Source organism: Ursus arctos, chromosome X (assembly GCF_023065955.2).
Source record: "Ursus arctos isolate Adak ecotype North America chromosome X, UrsArc2.0, whole genome shotgun sequence".
NCBI lineage: Eukaryota > Metazoa > Chordata > Mammalia > Carnivora > Ursidae > Ursus > Ursus arctos.
In genome coordinates, this window is record NC_079873.1 from 117,108,885 (window position 1) to 117,129,422 (window position 20,538).

General features: G+C 42.1%; 1 protein-coding gene across 1 annotated transcript in view; it reads right to left on the reverse strand.

Moving 5' to 3' along the window:
* ADGRG4 (adhesion G protein-coupled receptor G4) overlaps window positions 1-20,538 on the reverse strand; it is a 79,841-nt gene that overhangs the window by 25,110 nt on the left and 34,193 nt on the right. Inside the window, exons 7-9 of the mRNA XM_048213749.2 lie at window positions 14,936-15,152; window positions 13,333-13,495; window positions 3,484-3,618 (exon numbers count right to left, since the gene is read on the reverse strand). Coding sequence (XP_048069706.1) covers window positions 3,484-3,618; window positions 13,333-13,495; window positions 14,936-15,152 — 515 coding nt within the window. The remainder of the gene's footprint in view (window positions 1-3,483; window positions 3,619-13,332; window positions 13,496-14,935; window positions 15,153-20,538) is intronic.

The following is a 20,538-nucleotide window of genomic DNA, read 5'->3' on the forward strand; positions in this document are numbered from 1 at the left end:
AAGCTCTCACTTCCGGTCCACGACCAGCTCTGCTCATGGAAGCCAGCCTGGTGGTTCCATGCTCCCTTCACAGAGGACTCCCCTGCGGTAGCGTGATGGAGAGGTGGAGCTATGGAACAATATGGTGGCAAGGCCCTGGCTGGCCGGCCAAAGCTCAAGTGCTAGCCTGAGCCCTCTTGTTCCTCGAAAGTCTCTTCCCCTCTCAGTATACGGATAACAGGAAGAAAAGGGGACCAGGGATATCTAACAACCCTCTCAACTTAGTCTAAGACATACTGTTTTCTGGAATGGAAATTCCAAAAGGGGGGAAACACACAACAACCCAGGACTTAATTAACCTGTCCTCTGGTTTTATTTCCCTTTCGTACAAAATGGCAGCTATGCAGGAAAAGGCGCTAAATCATTTCTCACTCTTCCACTCTTTGGCTCAAGGTTCAAGTGTTACCTGTTTCACTTCTGAACCTTTTAGAGAAGTTGTTCCCTCTGCCAGAAGCACTCCTCCATCCTTCGCCCTGCATCCTTCTAGCTTCTACTCAACCTCGGGTTCCAGCCGACATCTCTCTAGGCCCTTCCTGCTCTCCCTGACCTTTCCTCTATGCTCCCAGAGCCCCTGTGCCATATTGTACCTGCCTAGTGCTTTGTCCTTCTAGAGACCTGCCACTCGCGGAGGAGGGGGTATGTGTTTTCCAAGAGTGGCGTCTTATCAACAACATTTTTTTTCAAGATTTTCTTTGTAAGTCATCTCTACACCCAACATGGGGCTGGAACTCACAGCCCTGAGATCCAGGGTTGCCCGCTCCACTGAGCGAACCAGCCAGCCTCCCCTTAGCTATGATCTTTAGAGTAATATGTTATGATAACACTGAAGATTTTGATGAAAAGATGTCAGAGGAAGCACCATGAAGGCGAGGCTGTGAGACTTGCGACTTAGGGGAAAAGGCGATTAGAGGGTGACATCTCTTCCTCCCCAGCAATCAGTGGCACAGCCCCCAGGCTCAGGCCACCCCCTTCAGAGTTAGACTCTGTTAGTTTCTCTTCTCCCCGCTCTGACCAAAAGTTCCATGAGGTCCCACACCTTGTCTCTGGTGCTCGCTGTGGTATCCCCAGGGCCCAGCACCACGCAAGTCACATAGCAGGATTTCGAGAAAGATGTGCTGGCTGACTAATAACTGCATGACATTGTGTCACCTCTAGCAGGTCCGTTCCCCTCTTTGAGTCTCAGTATTGTCATCGGTAAAATGAGATGGGCCACTGTGAGTTATAAGGGCCCTTCCAGGTCTGAATGTGATGGCAGGCTACTTCTAATCCATTATGCGGCACTATGACGTCTGTAGGCTAATTTTGGCAAAGATCTTTAATCCCCTTCAGTGGAAGATGTTAGTGAATAAAAATTACTTATTAGGTGTGAAATCTATGCAAAATAAGTTTATCTCTTATTCTATGTGACAGGCACAGCCCTCTCGAGAAAGGAGCAAAATTAAGACAAAAATAATGGTATGTCAGATGATATAGAGAAATTTCAAGTTTACCAAAAGGGTCAGAGTGCTAGGAACCACATTCTTCGTTTTTATTAAAATTTTTGTTCATTAACTGTCTTGTCCCGGGTCTAACCAATTTTTTTTCCATTTAAAAACAAGGCTTAATAAATATGTATCTACTGAAAACATGTCAGGTAGCCAGCCCTGTGCCAGGTGCCATGAAAATAAAACATGTCCGACCCACGACATCCGCCACAGTCTACTTAGGGAAACCAGACTAGAGACTCGGTGGATATGGAAGACAAGAATGCAAGCAGGGAGTGGGGAGGAAAGCAGAGGCTCATGAACTCCAGGCAGGCTTTCTGGGTGGGATTTGAGCTGAACCCACAGGAATAAATAGAATGAATGTACATAGACAGAAAGGGGAGCTGCTAGAGAATTCCAGAACAGAACATCCTACAGCTATAACTGGAGACAATGTGTTAAATTTGAGTTGGTATGTGGTATATTTCAGTTGGCCCAGTGCAATCTCCCTGCAATAACTCTGTGAATATTTGACCATTATAAATTCATTCCTTTGGATACCTTCTCTAGAAAATGAAAATATGCATGGGTGTTAATGTATGGAACTCTTAAATACTTCAACTTCGGAGTAGACAGCCTGGATTTGGTTACTAGTTTATGCCACTTCCTAGCTGTGCGACCTTGAGCAAAATCATTTAGCCTCTTTGTCTTAGTCCTTTCTAGCTGTTAGAACAAAATATCAGATTGAGCGCCTTCTAAATAACAGAAACTTTTTTGTCACAGCTCTGGAGGCCGGAAGTCCAAGATCAGGGTGCCCACATGGTCAGGGTCTGGTGAAGCCTGCTTTCCAGTTCAGAGATAGTTTGCTCTGTCCTCACAAGCAAGCTCTCTGGGGCCTCTTGCATGAGGGCACTCATCCCATTATGATGGCTCCACCCTTATGATCTCCTCCCTTCCTGAAGGCTCCATATCCTAATACCATCATCTTGGGGGTTGGGATGGCAATGCATGAATTCTGGGGGACACAAACATTCAGACCACAGCACTCTTGAGTCAAGGTTTCTCGCAAGTAAAGGAGATAATAAAGTGTGAACATTAATAATTAATAGTGATCATCAACCATTTCATGCTAGCTCTGACTGCTGTCTTCCCAACAGCTAGATGGGACAGAGTGTGCCAAATGAATGAACCTTTTATTAGCCAGAGCCCCCAAAGAGGAAAATAATAATAGCAACGCAAACAGTTACCTGGTGCTTATGACACGCGAGACAACGTTCTAAGCACTTTATATGTATTAACTCCCTTAACCCTTAGCCCAGTGAGGTATTACTATCATCCTATTCTACGTAGGAGGAAACTAAGGCCCATGGAATTGGGTAACCCGCCCAAGGTCCCGCAGTTAGATTATGGCATAGCCGCCTTTAAATTCAGCCGATCTGGCCCCAGAATCCAGGCCCGTAACCACCACATCATACTGCCTCCTGGATTTAATAATGGGCGAGGACTGCAACCCTCAGAGAAGGTTCTGGAAGCAGTGGGAAGGAGCAACAAATGCCTGAGGGCCAGTGTCCTACTGCACACTGCTCAGCTTCCAATGAACTGGCCCAAAAGAATGGGCATGAAGGCTTTGAGGAGCCAGGGGAGATGCAGGAGGAAAGCACCAACAAATTGAAACAACACTCATCAGGAGGACTCGCTGTCCTTTTCTGGTTTTACAACATCTTGAGGCCTCTGTTTGGTCACCACATGATCCTTAAGGTCCCTTGCAAAGCTGAGAAGCTGTGAAAATTAAAAGCTGAGGAACATCATTAAAGAAGACATTGATTCATGTTGAGGGCCAGGGGTTGTGCCAGGAGACTTGCAGAATAAATCAGTGAGCATATTCTAAAATAAACAGAACATTATGAAAATAGCAAGAGCTCATAATTACAATGAGTCACCATATGTCAGTTCATGACAGTTTCCAGAGGCAAAAACTTACCTTAAAGAGTGAAGTTTGGCCAAAAAAATTAAACAAGATGGTATGTAAGTTGCTAAGAGGAATTCTCTCCCTGAGTGATTTAGGCAAATATATGGAAGCCAAAATCCTTCCCAGAGGGGCCTCACCCAGGTAAATCTGCCAAGACAAGGTGGGAGATGGAAACTGGAATCATCATCCATGAGCCGGAAGCCCTCCCCACCTCCCCAGTCCCGGTGCAACGCCCAGAGCACCACGCTGGAAGGCTGAAGGGTGGGAACTACGTCCACAAGCTATGCGGCACCTTTGATGCGCACGCGCACACGCGCACACACTCAGATCGCAGGGCCAGATGTGACCAGAGTGCACACACACACGCACACACACACACACACCCCTTTTCTTCCCAAACTTATCTCTGGCATCCTTGCACCTGGGTATGCATAGAGGTGGAAAGGGGAATGACCAATTAGGTGATTGGCTCTGATTCTCGGAAGTAAAGGCCAGTCTTTGAAAGTAGACCCCCTTCACCCATACAGTTCTGAGAGGGAAAACACCAGAACAAAAAACCAATATGGTAGCATTAGGCATTACCCCATATTTTATTGGGCAATGCTTTTGTTGAAAAGTAAGGCAGGGAAGCGAGGCTCACTAGAAGAAAATTTGCTGATTTGATGGTTAACAGTGTTCAGGAAGTATTAGAACATTTTTTAGAGTGAGAGGGGGCTTTACCAGTAAACTGAGACCACAGTTGTAAACCTGGACTCTCCCAGGCAAAACAGGGTATATGGGCACCCTTACATGTATTTACTCATTCAATCCCTCTATTGGCTCTGAAATATATGTTGTATGATGATATCAGGAAATGGCAGCTCAGAGAGGTTAAGTGACTTGCCTAGGGTCACACAGCTGGGATGTAGTTGAACAAAGATATGTGTAATTTGGGCCACCGTTTTCTGCTTTACCCATGTGGCCTATCAAGGAACTATTATCTAGCTAGCTGTAGAGGTGGAGGAGATGAAAGTTTATAATATTTTCAAAAATTATTTGTGAACCCCAAAGCCGTGACTCTTCTGCCAGCACAAATAAATTCTGCCAGGGCAATGAAGCACCTTGGAGAAGTTCTGATTTTTTTAAGATTTTATTTATTTGCTTGTCAGAAAAAGAGAGACAGAGAGAGAGCACAAACAGGAGGAGCGGCAGATGGAGAGGGAGAAGCAAGCTCCCTGCTCGATCCCAGGACCTTGGGATCATGACCTGAGCCAAAGAAAGACACTTCACCGACTGAGCCACCCGGGCGCCCCAGAGAAGTTCTGATTTAGCTTCAACGTGTAAGCAGTTTGGTACCAAGAATGTGATTGACTCGCTTCTCCTCCAAAGTCTATGTAATAGAAAACCCCATATGTAACCAACATACAATGGGAAGTCAACATGTGCCTCCAGCACGGCTGGGTTGTTCTGAAGGGACTTGACCCTCCTGCATGTGACAACTATACAAAATAACTCCAACCCGAAAGCACTGGAAAATGAACAAAAGCAGGCTGATTCTGGATCAGAGTAGACACTTGGCAAAAGGTAACATTACAAGGTGAGTTACCTGTTTCTACAGCTCTTAACTTGATGACAAGGTGAAACGAATGTGAAGAACACTCAAAATTCTGATAGAAAACCTGTAGTCTTAGTGGCATGAAGAACCATAAAACAAAGATCAGGGTAACCACCACCTGTCACTGGCAAGTCAGCCGGTGGAGAGGCGGGGGGGGGGGGGCGGTGTCGGGGGCAGAGAAGGAGCAAGGAATTGTGGGAAGGAGAAAGCTAGAGAGGAGGAGCCAACATTCTTTTTTTTTTTTAAGATTTATTAATTTGAGAGAGAGAGTGCGCTGGTGCGAGAGGGGCAGAGGGAGGGCAGGGGGAGGGGCAGACCAGCCGAACCCACAGGGAGCCCATGCTGGGCTGGATCCCAGGACCTCGGCTTCACGACCTGAGCTGAAGTCAGACACTTAACCTACTGAGCCATCCAGGCACCCCATCAGAAGGAGACAAAATTCTGAGTATAAACTCTGCCGGGCCTCTGAACCACTAATGTTGAAGAAAGACTCCAACTAAGGATAAAGGAACTTAACTGAGATTTAAGCTGCCATCCAAGAGATGGAATCTACAGATGGAGTCATTTGCCTAGTATAACAAAAGTCAATAGTCTTCTGAAAACCACAGTGGAATCCAGAATTTCCACCACATAACATTCACAATATCCAGGACATAATCCAAAATTACCCCATGTGTGAAGGAAGAATGAATGTGACCCATTTTGAAGTGAAAAGGCAATCAGTGGAGATCAACCTGGAGGTGACCCAGATGTTGGAGTCAGCAGATAAGGAGTTTTAAGCAGCTGGTGTAACTGTACTCAGGTATTTAAAAGGAAATATGCTTGCAGTTAAAGCACAAAAAGGAAATAACAGCAGAGAAGCAAGCAGAAAAAGAACAAAATGGAAATTCTGGAACCAAAAATACAATATCAAAAATGTTTAAATTGCACTGGATGGGTCCAAGAGTAACAGGAAGATGACAGATGTCAGTGAACTTGAGGAGAAATTGGTAGAAATTATACTATCAGGAAAATAAATCGTAAAATGATTAAAAACATGAACATAGTCCCAGGGACCTGTGGGGCAACACCCCAAAATCTTAAGTACATGTAATTGGGGTCCCAAAAGGAGAGGACAGAAAGAATGGTGAAGAAGCAATATTAAAGAAATAATGATGGAAATTTCCCCAAATTTGATAAAAGACATAAATTTACAGATTCAGGAATCTCAGCAAACCTCAAGCAGGATAAATGCAAAGAAAACACACCTACACACATAATACCAAACGGCAAAGAAACAAAGAAAACACTGAAAACAATCAGACAGGGTGCCTGGGTGGGTCAGTCCATTAAGCATCAGGCTCTTGATTTCAGCTCAGGTCATGATCTCAGGGTCCTGGGATCCAGCCCTACATGGCATTGGCCTCCACGCTCAGCGCTCAGCCAGGAATCTGTATGTCCCTCCCCCTCTGCCCCTCCCCCTGCTTGTGTTCTCTCTCGAAAATAAATATAAATCTTATAAAAAGGAGAATAAAGGCAAAATAAAGACATTCTCAGATAAATGAAAACTAAGAAAATTCATCACCATCAGACCTGTGCTGTGAGAAATGCTAAGTAAATTTCTTCAAGTTGAAGGGAAATATTACCAGATGGAACTCTGACCTTTAGGTAAGAAGGAAGAGCATTGAAAATTATAAATATCTGCATAAATATAAAAGACTATTTTTTTCTTTCAATTTCATAAGACTCTTTAAAACAAAGATGGTAACATTGTCTTGTGGGGTTTCTGACCTTAGATATAATACATATGTCAACTGTAACATAAAATACAGAGGGTATGAATAGGTATATGTGGTCAAATTCGTGTGTTTTACATGCATTAGTACAATGGTGCTTCGAAGCGACTACAAAAGTATAAGGATGCATATTGTAATCTCTAGAGCAACCATCAAGAAAATAATGCAAATAGATATAACTGAAGAGTCAGTACAAAATTAAAGTTCAATTATAATAAAGATTAAAATAAACCAAAAGGCATCAGGAAAAGAGGAACAAAAACCAGAAGGACAGGTAGAAAATAAAATAAAATGGTAGTCCTAAAGCCAGCCAGATCAAAGAATACATTAAATGTTAGAAGAATTATACACTCCAATTCGAAGGCAGATATTTTCAGGATGGATAAAAAAGTGAAACATAAACTGTATGCTATCTACAAGAAGTGCACTTTACATATGAAGAAATAGAAAGTCAGTGGGTGCAAAAACATAGATAAAACAGTAAACATGAGAAAGCTGCAATGACTATATTAAAATCGGAGAAAATGGACTGTGAGACAGAGTATTACCAGAAATAAAGAGAACTATTTCATAAGGATAAATAGGTTAGTATTAGAGTTATTATGAGGATGCCATAACAACATATATGTATATTCACCTTATAGCAGAGCCCCAAAATAAACAAAGCGAAATTTGACAGAACTAAAGGGAGAAGGAGACAATTTCGCAAAGTCAGCGATTTTAACACCTCTCTAAACTAGGAAATAGCTAGGAAAAAAATCAGTGAAGAGATGATCAGAGCAACATTATCGACCACTTTGAGATCTAATTGATATTTATAGGACAACATATCTGACAACTGTGGAACACACCAAGTGTTTCAAGTGTGTGAAACATCAAAAGAGATCACACACTGGGTCATAAAACAAGCCTCAACAAGTTTAAATGGATTGAAATTATTCTGAGTACATTCTGTGATCCATGTGAAATAAACAAGAAATCAACATCAACAATATGTCTTGGATGTTCCTCAAATACTTGGGATTTAAAGAACACACTCCTGAATAATCCACAGATCAAAGAGGAAAGTAGGAAATATTCTGAACTGACTGCTCGTGAAAATACAACATATCAGGGCGCCCAGGTGGCTCCGTTGGTTGAGCGACTGCATCTTGGTTTTGGCTCAGGTCATGATCTTGGGTCATGGGATCAAGCCTGTGTTGGGCTCCACTCAGAGTCTGCTTGAGGGATTCTCTCTCTCCCTCTCCCTCTGCCCCTCCCCTTGCTTGTGCTCTCTCTCTCTCTTTCTGAAAGAAAGAAGGGAAGAAAGAAAGAAAGAAAGAAAGAAAGAAAGAAAGAAAGAAAGAAGAAAGAAAGAAAAGAAAAGAAAAGAAAAGAAAATACAACATATCAAAATTTGCAGACCGCAGCTGAAACAGTGCTTAGAGAGATATTTATAGCTTTTAATGATTATATTAGAAAAGAAGAAGTGTCTAAAATCAATGGCCTATGGATCCACCTTAAGAAACTTGATAAAAGGGGCACCTGGGTGGCTCAGTTGGTTGGGCATCTACCTTTGGCTCAGGTCACAATCCCAGGGTCCTGGGATGGAGCCACGCATCAAGCTCCCTGCTTGGCAGGGAGTCTGCTTCTCCCTCTCCCTCTGCCCCTCCCCCCACTTGTGCTCTCTTGCTCTCCACGTCAAATAAATAAATAAAATCTTTTTTTAAAAAAGAAACTAGATAGAGAAGAGCAAAATAAACACAAAGTAAGTACACAGAGGGAAATGATAAAGCTAAGAGCAGATGGTAACAAAATAGAAAACAAACGAGAAAGAAAATTAATGAAGTTGGTTCTTAAAAAGGATCAACAAAATTGAAAAATCTCTAGTTATACTAATCAAGAGGGAAAAAAAAGAACAAGAAAAGAAATTAACATTATCAAGAATTTGGGGTGCCTGGGTTGCTCAGTCAGTTAAGCATCTGCCTTTGGCTCAGGTTGTGATCCCAGGGTCTTGGGATCCAGTCCCTCATTGGGCTCCTTGCTCTGCAGGGACCCTGCTTCTCCCTCTGCTTGCTGCTCCCCCTGCTTGTGCTCCCTCTCTCTCTCTCTTTCTCTGACAAATAAAAAATAAAATCTGGGGCGCCTGGGTAGCGCAGTCGTTAAAGCATCTGCCTTTGGCTCAGGGCGTGATCCCGGTGTTATGGGATCGAGCCCCACATCAGGCTCCTCCGCTGGGAGCCTGCTTCTTCCTCTCCCACTCCCCCTGCTGTGTTCCCTCTCTCGCTGGCTGTCTCTCTGTCACATAAATAAATAAAAATCTTTAAAAAAAAAAAGGAATACTTTAAAAAATAAATAAATAAAATCTAAAAAAATTATCAAGAATTAAAGAGAGATTTTTACTGTAGATCAGAGATTGATAAATTGGTCAGCAGACCAATTCCTACCCAAAGCTTGTTTTCATATGCCTCAAGCTAGGAATGGGTTTTACATTTCAGTTTTTAAAGAATGTAACAAAGGAAGGAAGGAAAGAAGTAAGGGAGGGGAGGGGAGGGGAAGGGAGGGGAGGGGAGGGAGGGAGGAAGAAAGAGAGAGAGAGGAAGGAAGAAAAAGAGAGAAAGAAAATTAAAATGTTCATCAGACCTCTAGAGACCACCTGTGACTTACAAAGCCTGAAATATTTATTACCTTTTACAGAAAAAGTTTGCTGACCACCCCTATAAAACCTACAGACATTAAGAAATCATTAGGAAATATTATGAACAACTATTGTCAACAAGCTTGACCAGTTAGACAAAATAAATTCTTGGAAAAATATAACTAACCAAAACACACACAACATGAATCAGAACATCTGAATGGCTCTACATCCATTAAATTAATTGGGTTTGCCATCAAAATACTTTCCACAAAGAAATTCCAGACCCAGAGAGTTTCCGAGTAAACCCTATCAAGCATTTGATGAAGAAATAACACCAACGTTATGCAAACGTTTTCTGAAAGTATAACAGGGACCATTTCCCAACTCACTTTTATGAAGTTGGCACAACCCTAATCTAAAGCTCGATTTTTAGAAAATCAGAAAAAAATTCCAGACCAATATCCTTCACGAACATTAGTGTAAAAATACTTAAAATATAAGCGAGTTGAAAATAGCAGTATATAAACATGATAATACATCATTACCAGTAGGTTTTCTTCCAGAAATGCAAGATTGGTTTAACATCCTAAAATCAATGTAATTCACCATATTAGAAGGATAAAGGAAAGAAGCCAAACGATTGCTTCAAGAGATACAGAGAAAAAAAAAAAAACATTTGACAGAATTTGGCAACCATTCATGATAAAATTTTTCAGCAAACTAGAAAGAGAAGGTAAGGTCCTCAATCAAATAAAGGGCATCTAAAAACAAACAACAACAACACGGCTAACATCACAGTCATGGTAAAATAGTGAATACTTCTCTTCTGGTATCAAGAACAAGACGAGGATGTCAACTACTTCCATTCAGCATGTTATTGGAGGCTCTAATAGCAAAAAGGCCAAAAGAAAGGAATAAGAGGAATAAAAATCAGTAAGAATGACATTAAACAGTCTCTGTTGCCAGATGACATTACATAGAATGTCCTAAGGGATCTCTAAAACAACTGCTACGACTAACAGGTGAGTTTAGCGAATTCATAGGATTCAAAATTAGATGATAGACAGTTGATAGATAGACGATAGACATAGAGTACCAACTTTATTTTTATATTTAACTAAAGACGTGATACCACTCCACTTAAAAGTTCAAGGGGCGCCTGGGTGGCACAGCGGTTAAGCGCCTGCCTTCGGCTCAGGGCGTGATCCCGGCGTTATGGGATCGAGCCCCACATCAGGCTCTTCCACTATGAGCCTGCTTCTTCCTCTCCCACTCCCCCTGCTTGTGTTCCCTCTCTCGCTGGCTGTCTCTATCTCTGTCAAATAAATAAATAAAATCTTAAAAAAAAAAAAGATTTAAAAAAAACATGGTGATACTATTCTACTTAAAACTACAAAACAGGGGCGCCTGGGTGGCTCAATCGTTAAGCGTCTGCCTTTGGCTGGCTGTCTCTATCTCTGTCAAATAAATAAATAAAATCTTAAAAAAAAAAAAGATTTAAAAAAAACATGGTGATACTATTCTACTTAAAACTACAAAACAGGGGCGCCTGGGTGGCTCAATCGTTAAGCGTCTGCCTTTGGCTCAGGGCGTGATCCCGGCATTCTGGGATCGAGCCCCACATCAGGTTCCTCCGCTATGAGGCTGCTTCTCCCTCTCCCACTCCCCCTGCTGGTGTTCCCTCTCCCGCTGTGTCTCTCTCTATCCAGTAAATAAATAAAATCTTTAAAAAAAATAAAAGCCTTTAAAAAAAAAAACTACAAAACAAAGGGACACTTGGGTAGGTCAGTCAAGTAAGTGTCCAGCTCTTGATCTCGGCTCAGGTCTCGATCTCACCATGATGAGTTCAAGCTCCACATTGGGCTCCACACCGGGTGTAAATAAGTAAATTTATTCCTAAATATTTTATGTTTTCTGATGCTGTTGCAAATGGAATTTTTTTACAATTTTTCTAATTATTTGCTGCAAGTATATAAAAATAAAGTTGATATACTCTATCATCTAGGAGTGAGTACACTTGTGATGAGCACAGGGTGATGCATGGAAGCGTTGAATCACTATATTGTACACCTGAAACTAATATAACACTGTATGTTAACTCACTGGAATGAAAGTTAAAACTTAAAATGATAAATAAATAAATAAATAAATAAATAAATAAAGTACAAAACATTGCTAAGGGAAATTAAAATCGGCCCGAGTAAATGTTACTGGAGGAGAAAACTTAATATTACTAAGAAATCTAAATAAATAAAATTTAAAAAAAAGGAGCGCCTGGGTGGTGCAGTCGTTAAGCGTCTGCCTTCAGCTCAGGGCATAATCCTGGGGTACGGGATCGAGCCCCGCATCAGGCTCCTCCGCTAGGAGCCTACTTCTTCCTCTCCCACTCCCCCTGCTTGTGTTCCCTCTCTCGCTGGCTGCCTCTCTTTCTGTCAAATAAAGAAATAAATAAAATAAAAAAAGAAATCAATTCTCCCAAAATTGATCAATAGCTTCAATTCAATCCCAATCACTCTCCACACATTTCTTTTTTGTACAAATTGATACGCACATTCAAAAATTCCTATGGACACGGGAAAGGCCTAGAATAATCAAAGCTATCTTGAAAAAGAACAAAGTTGAAGGACTCCCACTCTCTGACTTCATGACTACAGGAATCAAGATAGTGTGATCACGGCATAAGCATCTACAAAAAAAATTACTGGAACAGAATAGGTATGGTGTAGCCTATGGTTTGGAGTTCATGTTTTTCCATCTAGATCCTCGCTTCTTCCAGCACTATTCATTGAAGACAATTGCATTCAATTAGGCTCTTATATCTTATGAGCCAGCAATCCCATTCCTAGGTATTTACTCAAGATATATGAAAACATATGTCCACACAGAGACTTTTATATGAATGTTGAAAGTTGTATTTCTCGTTCTGATAGCCAAAAAACTGGAAACAATCCCAAGTCCATCAACAGGAGACTAGACACACGATCTTTGGTATATCCATACAATGGAATGCTATTCAGCAATAAAAAAGAATAAACTATAGAAACAAAAGACTGCTACATGCAAGCAGTCTTCTACAAGACAGTACATATTTTATGATTCCATGTATATAAAGTTCTAGAACAGGCAAAACTATGGTGGCAAAGTATCAGAACAGTGGTTGCCAGGGGAGGTCACAGCTCTGGGGATTGCCTGGGAAGGGGAGGAGGGGAATTTTAGGGGTGAGGGTAATATTCTATATCTTGATAGGGGTTTGAATTGCACAGGTGTAAGCATCTGTTAGAATTCAGAAAATATATACTTAGAATTGGTGCATTTCCCCATATGTAAATTTAACATTTTTTTTAAAACTGTAAATTTAAAAAAAAATGGTGCCCTCCAAAAATTGTTTTCTGCAGCGGTTGGCAGCCTGTGGCCTGCCAAAGGCTGAGGTACTATGGTGTGATGGAAAGGGCTCAGATTTTAAAGCCAGACAGACATAAGTTCGAATCCTGGCTCTGCCATTAGGCTGTGTGTCCTTGAGCAAGTTACTCAACTGCTCTGTTTCCTTTTCTGTACAGACAGTAGCTCAATGCCCCAACATATAATAAGTACTCCAGAAATGGTAGCTAATAATAAAGTAACATGTGAGATGATTTCGGCCCACAGGGCCAAAGGTGGTGTCATTTCACACCTCATGGACACCGTTCTGACCCCAAGGTGTTTGGCTACTAAGGGTTCTATGTGAAGCTTCCCTGGGATATTTGTATTTTCATAAGGTCCCCTGAAGACTAAAAGCTTTAAAAAGTATCTGCTCTCTCTCCCAAGGAGTAAGTGAATGAGAACTTGGAACAGCGTTTGCCTGATTGGTTCTCAGCTTCCTGAGCCAGACTCACCTCAGGGTCTGCGCCTTCTTCAAGGGAGCGAATCCCGAAGGCCATGCCTTCAAACGCGTGGTCCACCCGCAGGACGGCCAACGCCAGCCTGGCTGCCGTCAGATTTGCTGTCCGCCCAGAAAACTCCATCTTATGACCAGCACGCTCGATTATCCTCAGAATTCTGCAAGGAACCACAGGGAGGGAAGAGCATTCCTACCGCTTTAATATAAGTCCCATTCTCCTTCCGAGATTTCCTCAACGTAAGACTTCTTCGGTTTTAATCACTGTCTTTGTATCATTTAAGGAATTATTAAATCAGAGCACTGGCTCTGGAGTCAGGCTGAGGTTTAAATCTTAACTCCTCTAATTTCTAACTGTGTGGGCAAATAAAACAACGTGGCCGAGCTTCTGTTGACTCACCTGCAAGCCAGAGGTAATACTGGCCCTTCCCTCGCAAGGTGGTTCTCAGGATTAAATGTCACTGTTGTATGTAAAGCCAGATCCTGCCTGGCCTCATAAGCCAAGAAACTTGGATTTTATTCTACGTGTAACAGAAAGCCACCAAGGAGTTTTATTTATTTTTTTAAGATTTTATTTCTTTATTTGACAGAGAGAGACAGCCAGCAAGAGAGGGAACACAGGCAGGGGGAGTGGGAGAGGAAGAAGCAGGCTCCCAGCGGAGAAGCCCGATGCGGGGCTTGATCCCAGGATCCTGGGATCACGCCCTGAGCCGAAGGCAGACGCTCAACGACTGAGCCACCCAGGCGCCCCTCCGAGGGGTTTTAAAAGCAAGAGAATGGGGGCGCCTGGGTGGCACAGAGGTTAAGCGTCTGCCTTCGGCTCAGGGCGTGATCCTGCCATTATGGGATCGAGCCCCACATCAGGCTCCTCCGCTATGAGCCTGCTTCTTCCTCTCCCACTCCCCCTGCTTGTGTTCCTTCTCTCGCTGGCTGTCTCTCTCTGTCAAATAAATAAATAAAATCTTTAAAAAAAATAAAATAAAAGCAAGAGAATGGACGTGATCTGATATGTGCATGAAAAGATCCTCTGGTTGTCATGTAGAAGAAAGACCATAGGGAAGCAAGTGTGGTGGTGGTGGGGGGGGAAGCCCAGTGAGGAGGTTACTGTAGGGCAGCGGAGAGGTATGAGGCTGGGACCGGGGTGGTGGTGATGGTGGGGATGAACACAAGCAGACGGGTTCCAGGAATATTTCAGGGATTAAAAACCTCACATCTGGTGTTTCCTACAAGACTTGGTTACTGATGTGCTGTGAGGTAGAGGGAGGTAACTAGTATTATTCCTAAACTTTTTGCTTGAGCACTGGGCCGATGGATTTTGTAGAAATTGAGGGGGCACCGGGGCTGGGAAAATAGAGTGAGGTCTGGTTTGGGGCAACTATTTACTTGCAACGGGGCTATGACTAAAATTCAGTTAGGTTTTCGCAATGCATTGCTTCCCAATCGGGATTTGCGTGGCATTGGCCCCGTTGCATCACAGGAACTCAGCTTTCAATGCGTAGCCACCTGACCTCGAAAATTTGGTGGACTGTACGCCAAGGAATGAATAACAAATATTATAAAATTTTAGGAAAGAACTATTTTACCAAAGCTTTAGTACTTACTCATTTCTCACTTCGTGCAGATCAGATGCTGAATTGTTTTGCTTTCCCAAAAGAGCATTGATTATCTGTAATATAATCTGCGTTAGATTCATACTTATCTCATCACATCGTGAAATATCGGAGACTTTAGAAACAATAATCTTTGTTTCTTCTTCATCCAGAGTGGGGGATTCATTTATTAAATTTAAAACGTGCTCTGCAACATCATCCACGTTCTCTGGGGAAAGAAAATTGAAATAGAAAACCTGCGTTACTTAGTTTGGGGCCATACTGTTCTGCTTCCTTCCCTTTAAAACGCAAAGGCAGTCAAATGCAAATAGCTACCCAGGCAGCAAAATTTATGGTAAAAAAAATGCTGGACCTCCATTTCTACAATAGGCGGAGTCCCAGAAAATAGCACATAAGTCAAGTTTTTATTCATTAAATCCTTTTTAAAATACACCAGGGAAACCTTTTTGTCACTGAAGATTATCTTGCAATTAGATTCTAATTAAGTTAAGACTTTTGAGTATTGGATTGAGTTAAGTAGATCCCACCTGTGCTAAAATATCAGCAAACACTCAGTCTGTGTTTTCATAATCAAGGGTGGTGATGATATTTTTCTGTCAAGAACCAGCAACCACAGTGAAAAAGCAAGTATGGACCACATATAATAAAGAGCAATTTAATTTAGATTTTTTTTTAGAGAGTAAGAACAATAGGTATTAACTCGCCCACTTTTTTCTTCACTTTTTATTATGGAAATTTTCAAACACGCACAAAAGTAGAAAGAATAGTATAATGAATCCCCATGTACTTCATGAATCACCTAGCTTCAAGTGTCAATGAAGAGCTAATCTTATTTTATCTACGCTCTCACCCACCTTCCCCCAACCCCAGATTATTTTAAAGCAAATCCCAGACATATCATTTCATCCATAAATACCTCAGTATGCATTTCTAAAACAGAAGACCTCTGTTTGTCACAACCACAATGCCAGTATTTGTTAAAACAAATACAACACAAATTAGGCTTTAGTTTGATATAACTCATATAAAGCTAAGCTCCTTGTGGTGCCCTCCTAGCTTAAAGCACTCACATTTAAGTCCAGTAACCAAAATATAATGGAAAATAATCGAGAAATACAATCCGTTGAGAAAAAGTCCAGAGAGAGATTATATTCATAACTTAACCCGGGTTACATTACAACCAACCAAGTCTGTTTGGGAAAACAAAATAAATTACCATAAACATCATCCTCTCTCTCTCTTTCTCCCTCTCTCTCTCTGCAAACAACTCCCTGTCCTTGTCAATATAAATTAAGCAATCTTAACTGAGATTCTCTCAATGCCCCCCCCTCCTTAATAATGACTTCAATCTGCCCAACGATGGCCTACCTAGGAACTGAGATAGAAGAAAGGGGGAGGTCGAACAAGGCTGTAATTACTTCTAAATTAATATTTTGTCCTTGTTACATCTATCTTCTGGTCAGTTAAAGAAACTGAGAAAACAATAAGACAGGGGATGGAAGACGAATGTAGTGCTCTCATTCACTGATTTTTCTATTGCTCTTATTAAATTTCCAGGCTTTGCTGTAAATGGGATAGCCAGAGCTGCCTACCTGGAGTCATTCTTTGGGCCTTGGTGGTGTGACTTTACTTCATGCAGTCCCTGCTGTCAAAGGAGGAAAGTAAACAATAGGCCAACAGGAGACTAACTATATTGTGGAAAGTAATTGTAGACTTTTCATCTAGAGTTACATGGTTTTTAAGTCAAATTCAGGACAAATTACATGCATTGTGTAAAAATTCTAAGCCCTTGAGCAAAAGCAGGAAAAGGAATCCTCCCTTTTTCATTATAAAATAAATAGATCCCCCATTGCTTGAAATAGTTTCAATTAATCTGCCAATAATTGTAGCCATCAAAACAATAATATATCTGTTATTGATTGAGCAATTTCTATGAGGCAGTATTGGTGTCGTCTACAGCTGCGTAACAAACCACCCCCAAACGTAACAACTTCGAACAAGAATACATTATTATCCCTCATGGTTCTGTGTGTTGACCAGTTTCAGGTGAGTGGTTCTGATTTAGGGTCTCTCATGCAGTTGCACTCAGATGGCAGCTGGGACTGGAGTCACCTGAAGACTAAGACCGGGCTGGAAGTCCGAGATGGCTCGCTCACATGGCTGGCGATTGATGCCCATGCACCAGTCAGCTGGGGCTGTTGTCCTCTGGGGGTCTGTGGATGCTGTTTCCGACACATGGCCTTTCCCAGTGGCTTAGGCTTAGTGGTATGCTGGATCCAGCTTGTGGTATAACTGGAGACAGCTGGTGACAACTTGTCAGAACAAATCGCTAAATTTTCGGGAATTTTGTGAGCTGATTGTTAAACACAGCCATTACTGAAAATTAAATTATATCAACTTTTAATTAAATCAATTCTATTAAAAACAATGGTGATACCCAAGACTCATCACTTCCTCATGATGTGGCTACATTTTTGTAATCTCTGCTTTGGTGCTTTTTTATATCTGTGGTATCTGTGTATCTCTGACCAACTCCATGTTCAGCACTTGTATGTTGTAGTTTGTCTTCAGCCATCGGGGCTGAAAAAATCACCAAGAAAATCGGCAAGTGCGACAAAATTAACTTTTTTGGCAGAGCTGGTGGTTAAACATTTTCCAGGCTTCTTAGAGCATGCTGTCTGGGTTCTGAGGGGAAGAATCCCCAGTGAGAGCATACAAAAGAACGGAAGCAGAAATTTCCAGTTCCCTTAAAAGTTAGTCCCACAACTGGCACAGCATCAGTGCTGCCGAATTCTACTGGGCTAAGTCGTCACAAGGCAGCCCTCCTTCAACTTCTAATTGACAAGGAGGGAATGAATCGATGGTGGGCATTTTGGAGACAAGATACCATAAGGCGTTATCCATACATTCTCCAATTTCAGCATCACGATAGCCCTGTGTGATGGGTACTAACATTATTCCCTTTATACAGATTAAGAAATTGTGCCACGGAGGTTCTAACCCAGATTTTAATCCAGGCTAGTGTTCTTGAATATCACTTTCTACTACAGTATCTGTGCCTTTCTCCCTTTCCTCCATGGTTTGGAGGCTGGAACTGCTGGGCTACACCATCCTTTTCCCTGACATCCTGGGAATTAGATCGTTCTGTCTCCACCATGCGCTATCCTGCCCAGGCAGGGAGATGGACACAGCCAGGAGACACTGTGAAAAGTTCCAGCCAACTTCATTAGGGTGCGCTGCGTCTTCAGTATTTTCGAGGTCACAAAGACGGGGCAAAGCAAAGAACCCACAGACCTCTGAAATAAGGGTACCTTTTTGAACTCTGCGATATTAAGGAGTTACAGGAAATGAGCATTTAACTGGAGAACTGACAAGTTTTTCTCCAACCAAGATATGTAATGCTTGTCAGCAAGATTGAAGGCTAAAGAAAAATTGTTTCAATGTGAATGCATTTTCTTTCCCTTACGTTGTACTCATTTTTCATTAAGCTCCTAACTCACAAGGAGACGCATTCCTCCGAAGCTAATACATTTGATCATTTATTTTCAGTTATATACATTACAGCCACCATGCAACTGTTCTCATCCTCTGCAGACTTTTTTTTTTTAATAAAGTGACTACTGATAGTTAATTTTCTAAAAATCCTAACCCAGTGCAATGCTTTTCTTGTTGTTATGGTTGTTTAACTTTTTCTCCTATGGAGAAAATTCTATTATCGTGTCTCAGAAAAATGTGTTGCTCAGAGGAGGGAGGTCAGCATGAAACACAGACCTCTCTAACTCACTGCCCACTTGCTTCAAGCTGCAACCCTCCCTAGGGTCCTGATTTAACGATTTCGAACCTAGAAACCATCAGAGCCATGCTTACTTTGCTAAATCTTCTAGATATTTCTTGGCAAGGATCCCAAATTTCCATCTTCTGCAAAAAAGACAAGTCCGAGGAGTTCACTGCCTCAAGGCAATTCCCTGGCTGTCCTGGAAGGCACTGGAATGCCTGTGCCTCAGTTTTCAACTACTCATCATGGGTTGGGGGGGCATTCACATGGTAGAGCTACGCCTGACAAGGTGTGTATAGACTGAGAGTTGATGAGGGAAACTTACGCACACTTTCAAAACACCAATAAGGAGGGGCAGGACTTTAAGAACAGGACTGTAAGGAGGAGTTGGGGAAAAGTTCACCAAGAGTGACCTCTATTACTCTGCTCAAAATTAGCAAAGACAACCATTCAAAGGGTCTGGAGGTTGATGAAAGATCTTGCAACCAACTGAGATGCATTTAATCAACGAAATCTATGGAAACTTGATCAGTACAGTGAGAGGCCGTGGCATTTGAGCTAGGAACTTTACCCATCTCCCATAGCTCTGCCTTGTGGAAGAAGCAGCTGAGTGGTAGTTACGATCTCCCCCAGGTCCCTGAGGTGGAAGAACTATTCTGAGTGGATCATCGCAAGTCACACATTTCTGGCTCGGGTCTGTGGAAGATCCCTCCCGGGCCACGATAAGTCCCCCTTCCCCTCAGATTCATGCACAGCCCCTGCTCCACAGGGAAAACCCTTGTGAAGCATCTTGTGAAGGACACATTCGTCACCCCACCATCTCCCAAACTCTTGCCCCATAGGACAGATATTTTTTTCCACCTAGAAGGGCGGGAGAAAGCCTCAAAGACTGGCAATACTCTGCCCCTGGAAGGGGATGGGTTATAATGGGATCAGACTATGAAGCAATTTATGCCCCAGGGTTTTGTCAGAAACAACAGAGCCATCAAGTAGCAATTAGAAGGCGAACAGCTGGGTGTGATATGGAGAGAGGCGCACCATCCAGAAGCTCAGCAGGGAGATCAGAGAAAGAAACAGAGAGAACTGAGCTAGAACATTCTCACAGTCATCCCTGGTAGGGAGAATGTGTAACAAGCCCAAAGCTCCATCTTCGAAGGAGAAGCATCAGAAGACGTACCCTGCAGGGACAACACACTTCACTGAGCTAGTCCAGTCAATGGTATCTTTTACAGAAACAGAAAAAGCAATTCTCAAATTCATACGGAACCACACACACATGCGCGTGCACACACACACAAACCAAACAGCCAAATCAATCCTGAGAAAGCAGAGCAAAGACATCACACTCCTTGATATCAAAATATAATACAAAGCTACAGTAATCAAAACAGCATGGTACTGGTATAAAGACAGACCTACAAACCAATGGAACAGAATGGAGAGTCCAGAAGCAAATGCACACATACACCATCAACTGATCTCCAATAAGAGTACAAAGAACACACAATGGGAAAAGGATAATCTCTTCCATAAACGGTGTTAGGAAAACTGAAAATTCACATGCCAACGAATTAAACAGGCCCTCCTGTTACACCATACGCAAAAATCAACTCAAAATTATTCAAGACTTAAATGCAAGACCTGAAATTCAAAAGCTCCTAGAAGAGAACATAACGGAAAATCGTCATGACATTGACCTTGGCAACGATTTCATGGATATGACACCAAAAGCACAGGCAACAGAAACAAAAATTAACAAGTGTGACTACATCAAATAAAAAAGTTTCTCACAACAAGGGAAATAACCAATCAATAGAGT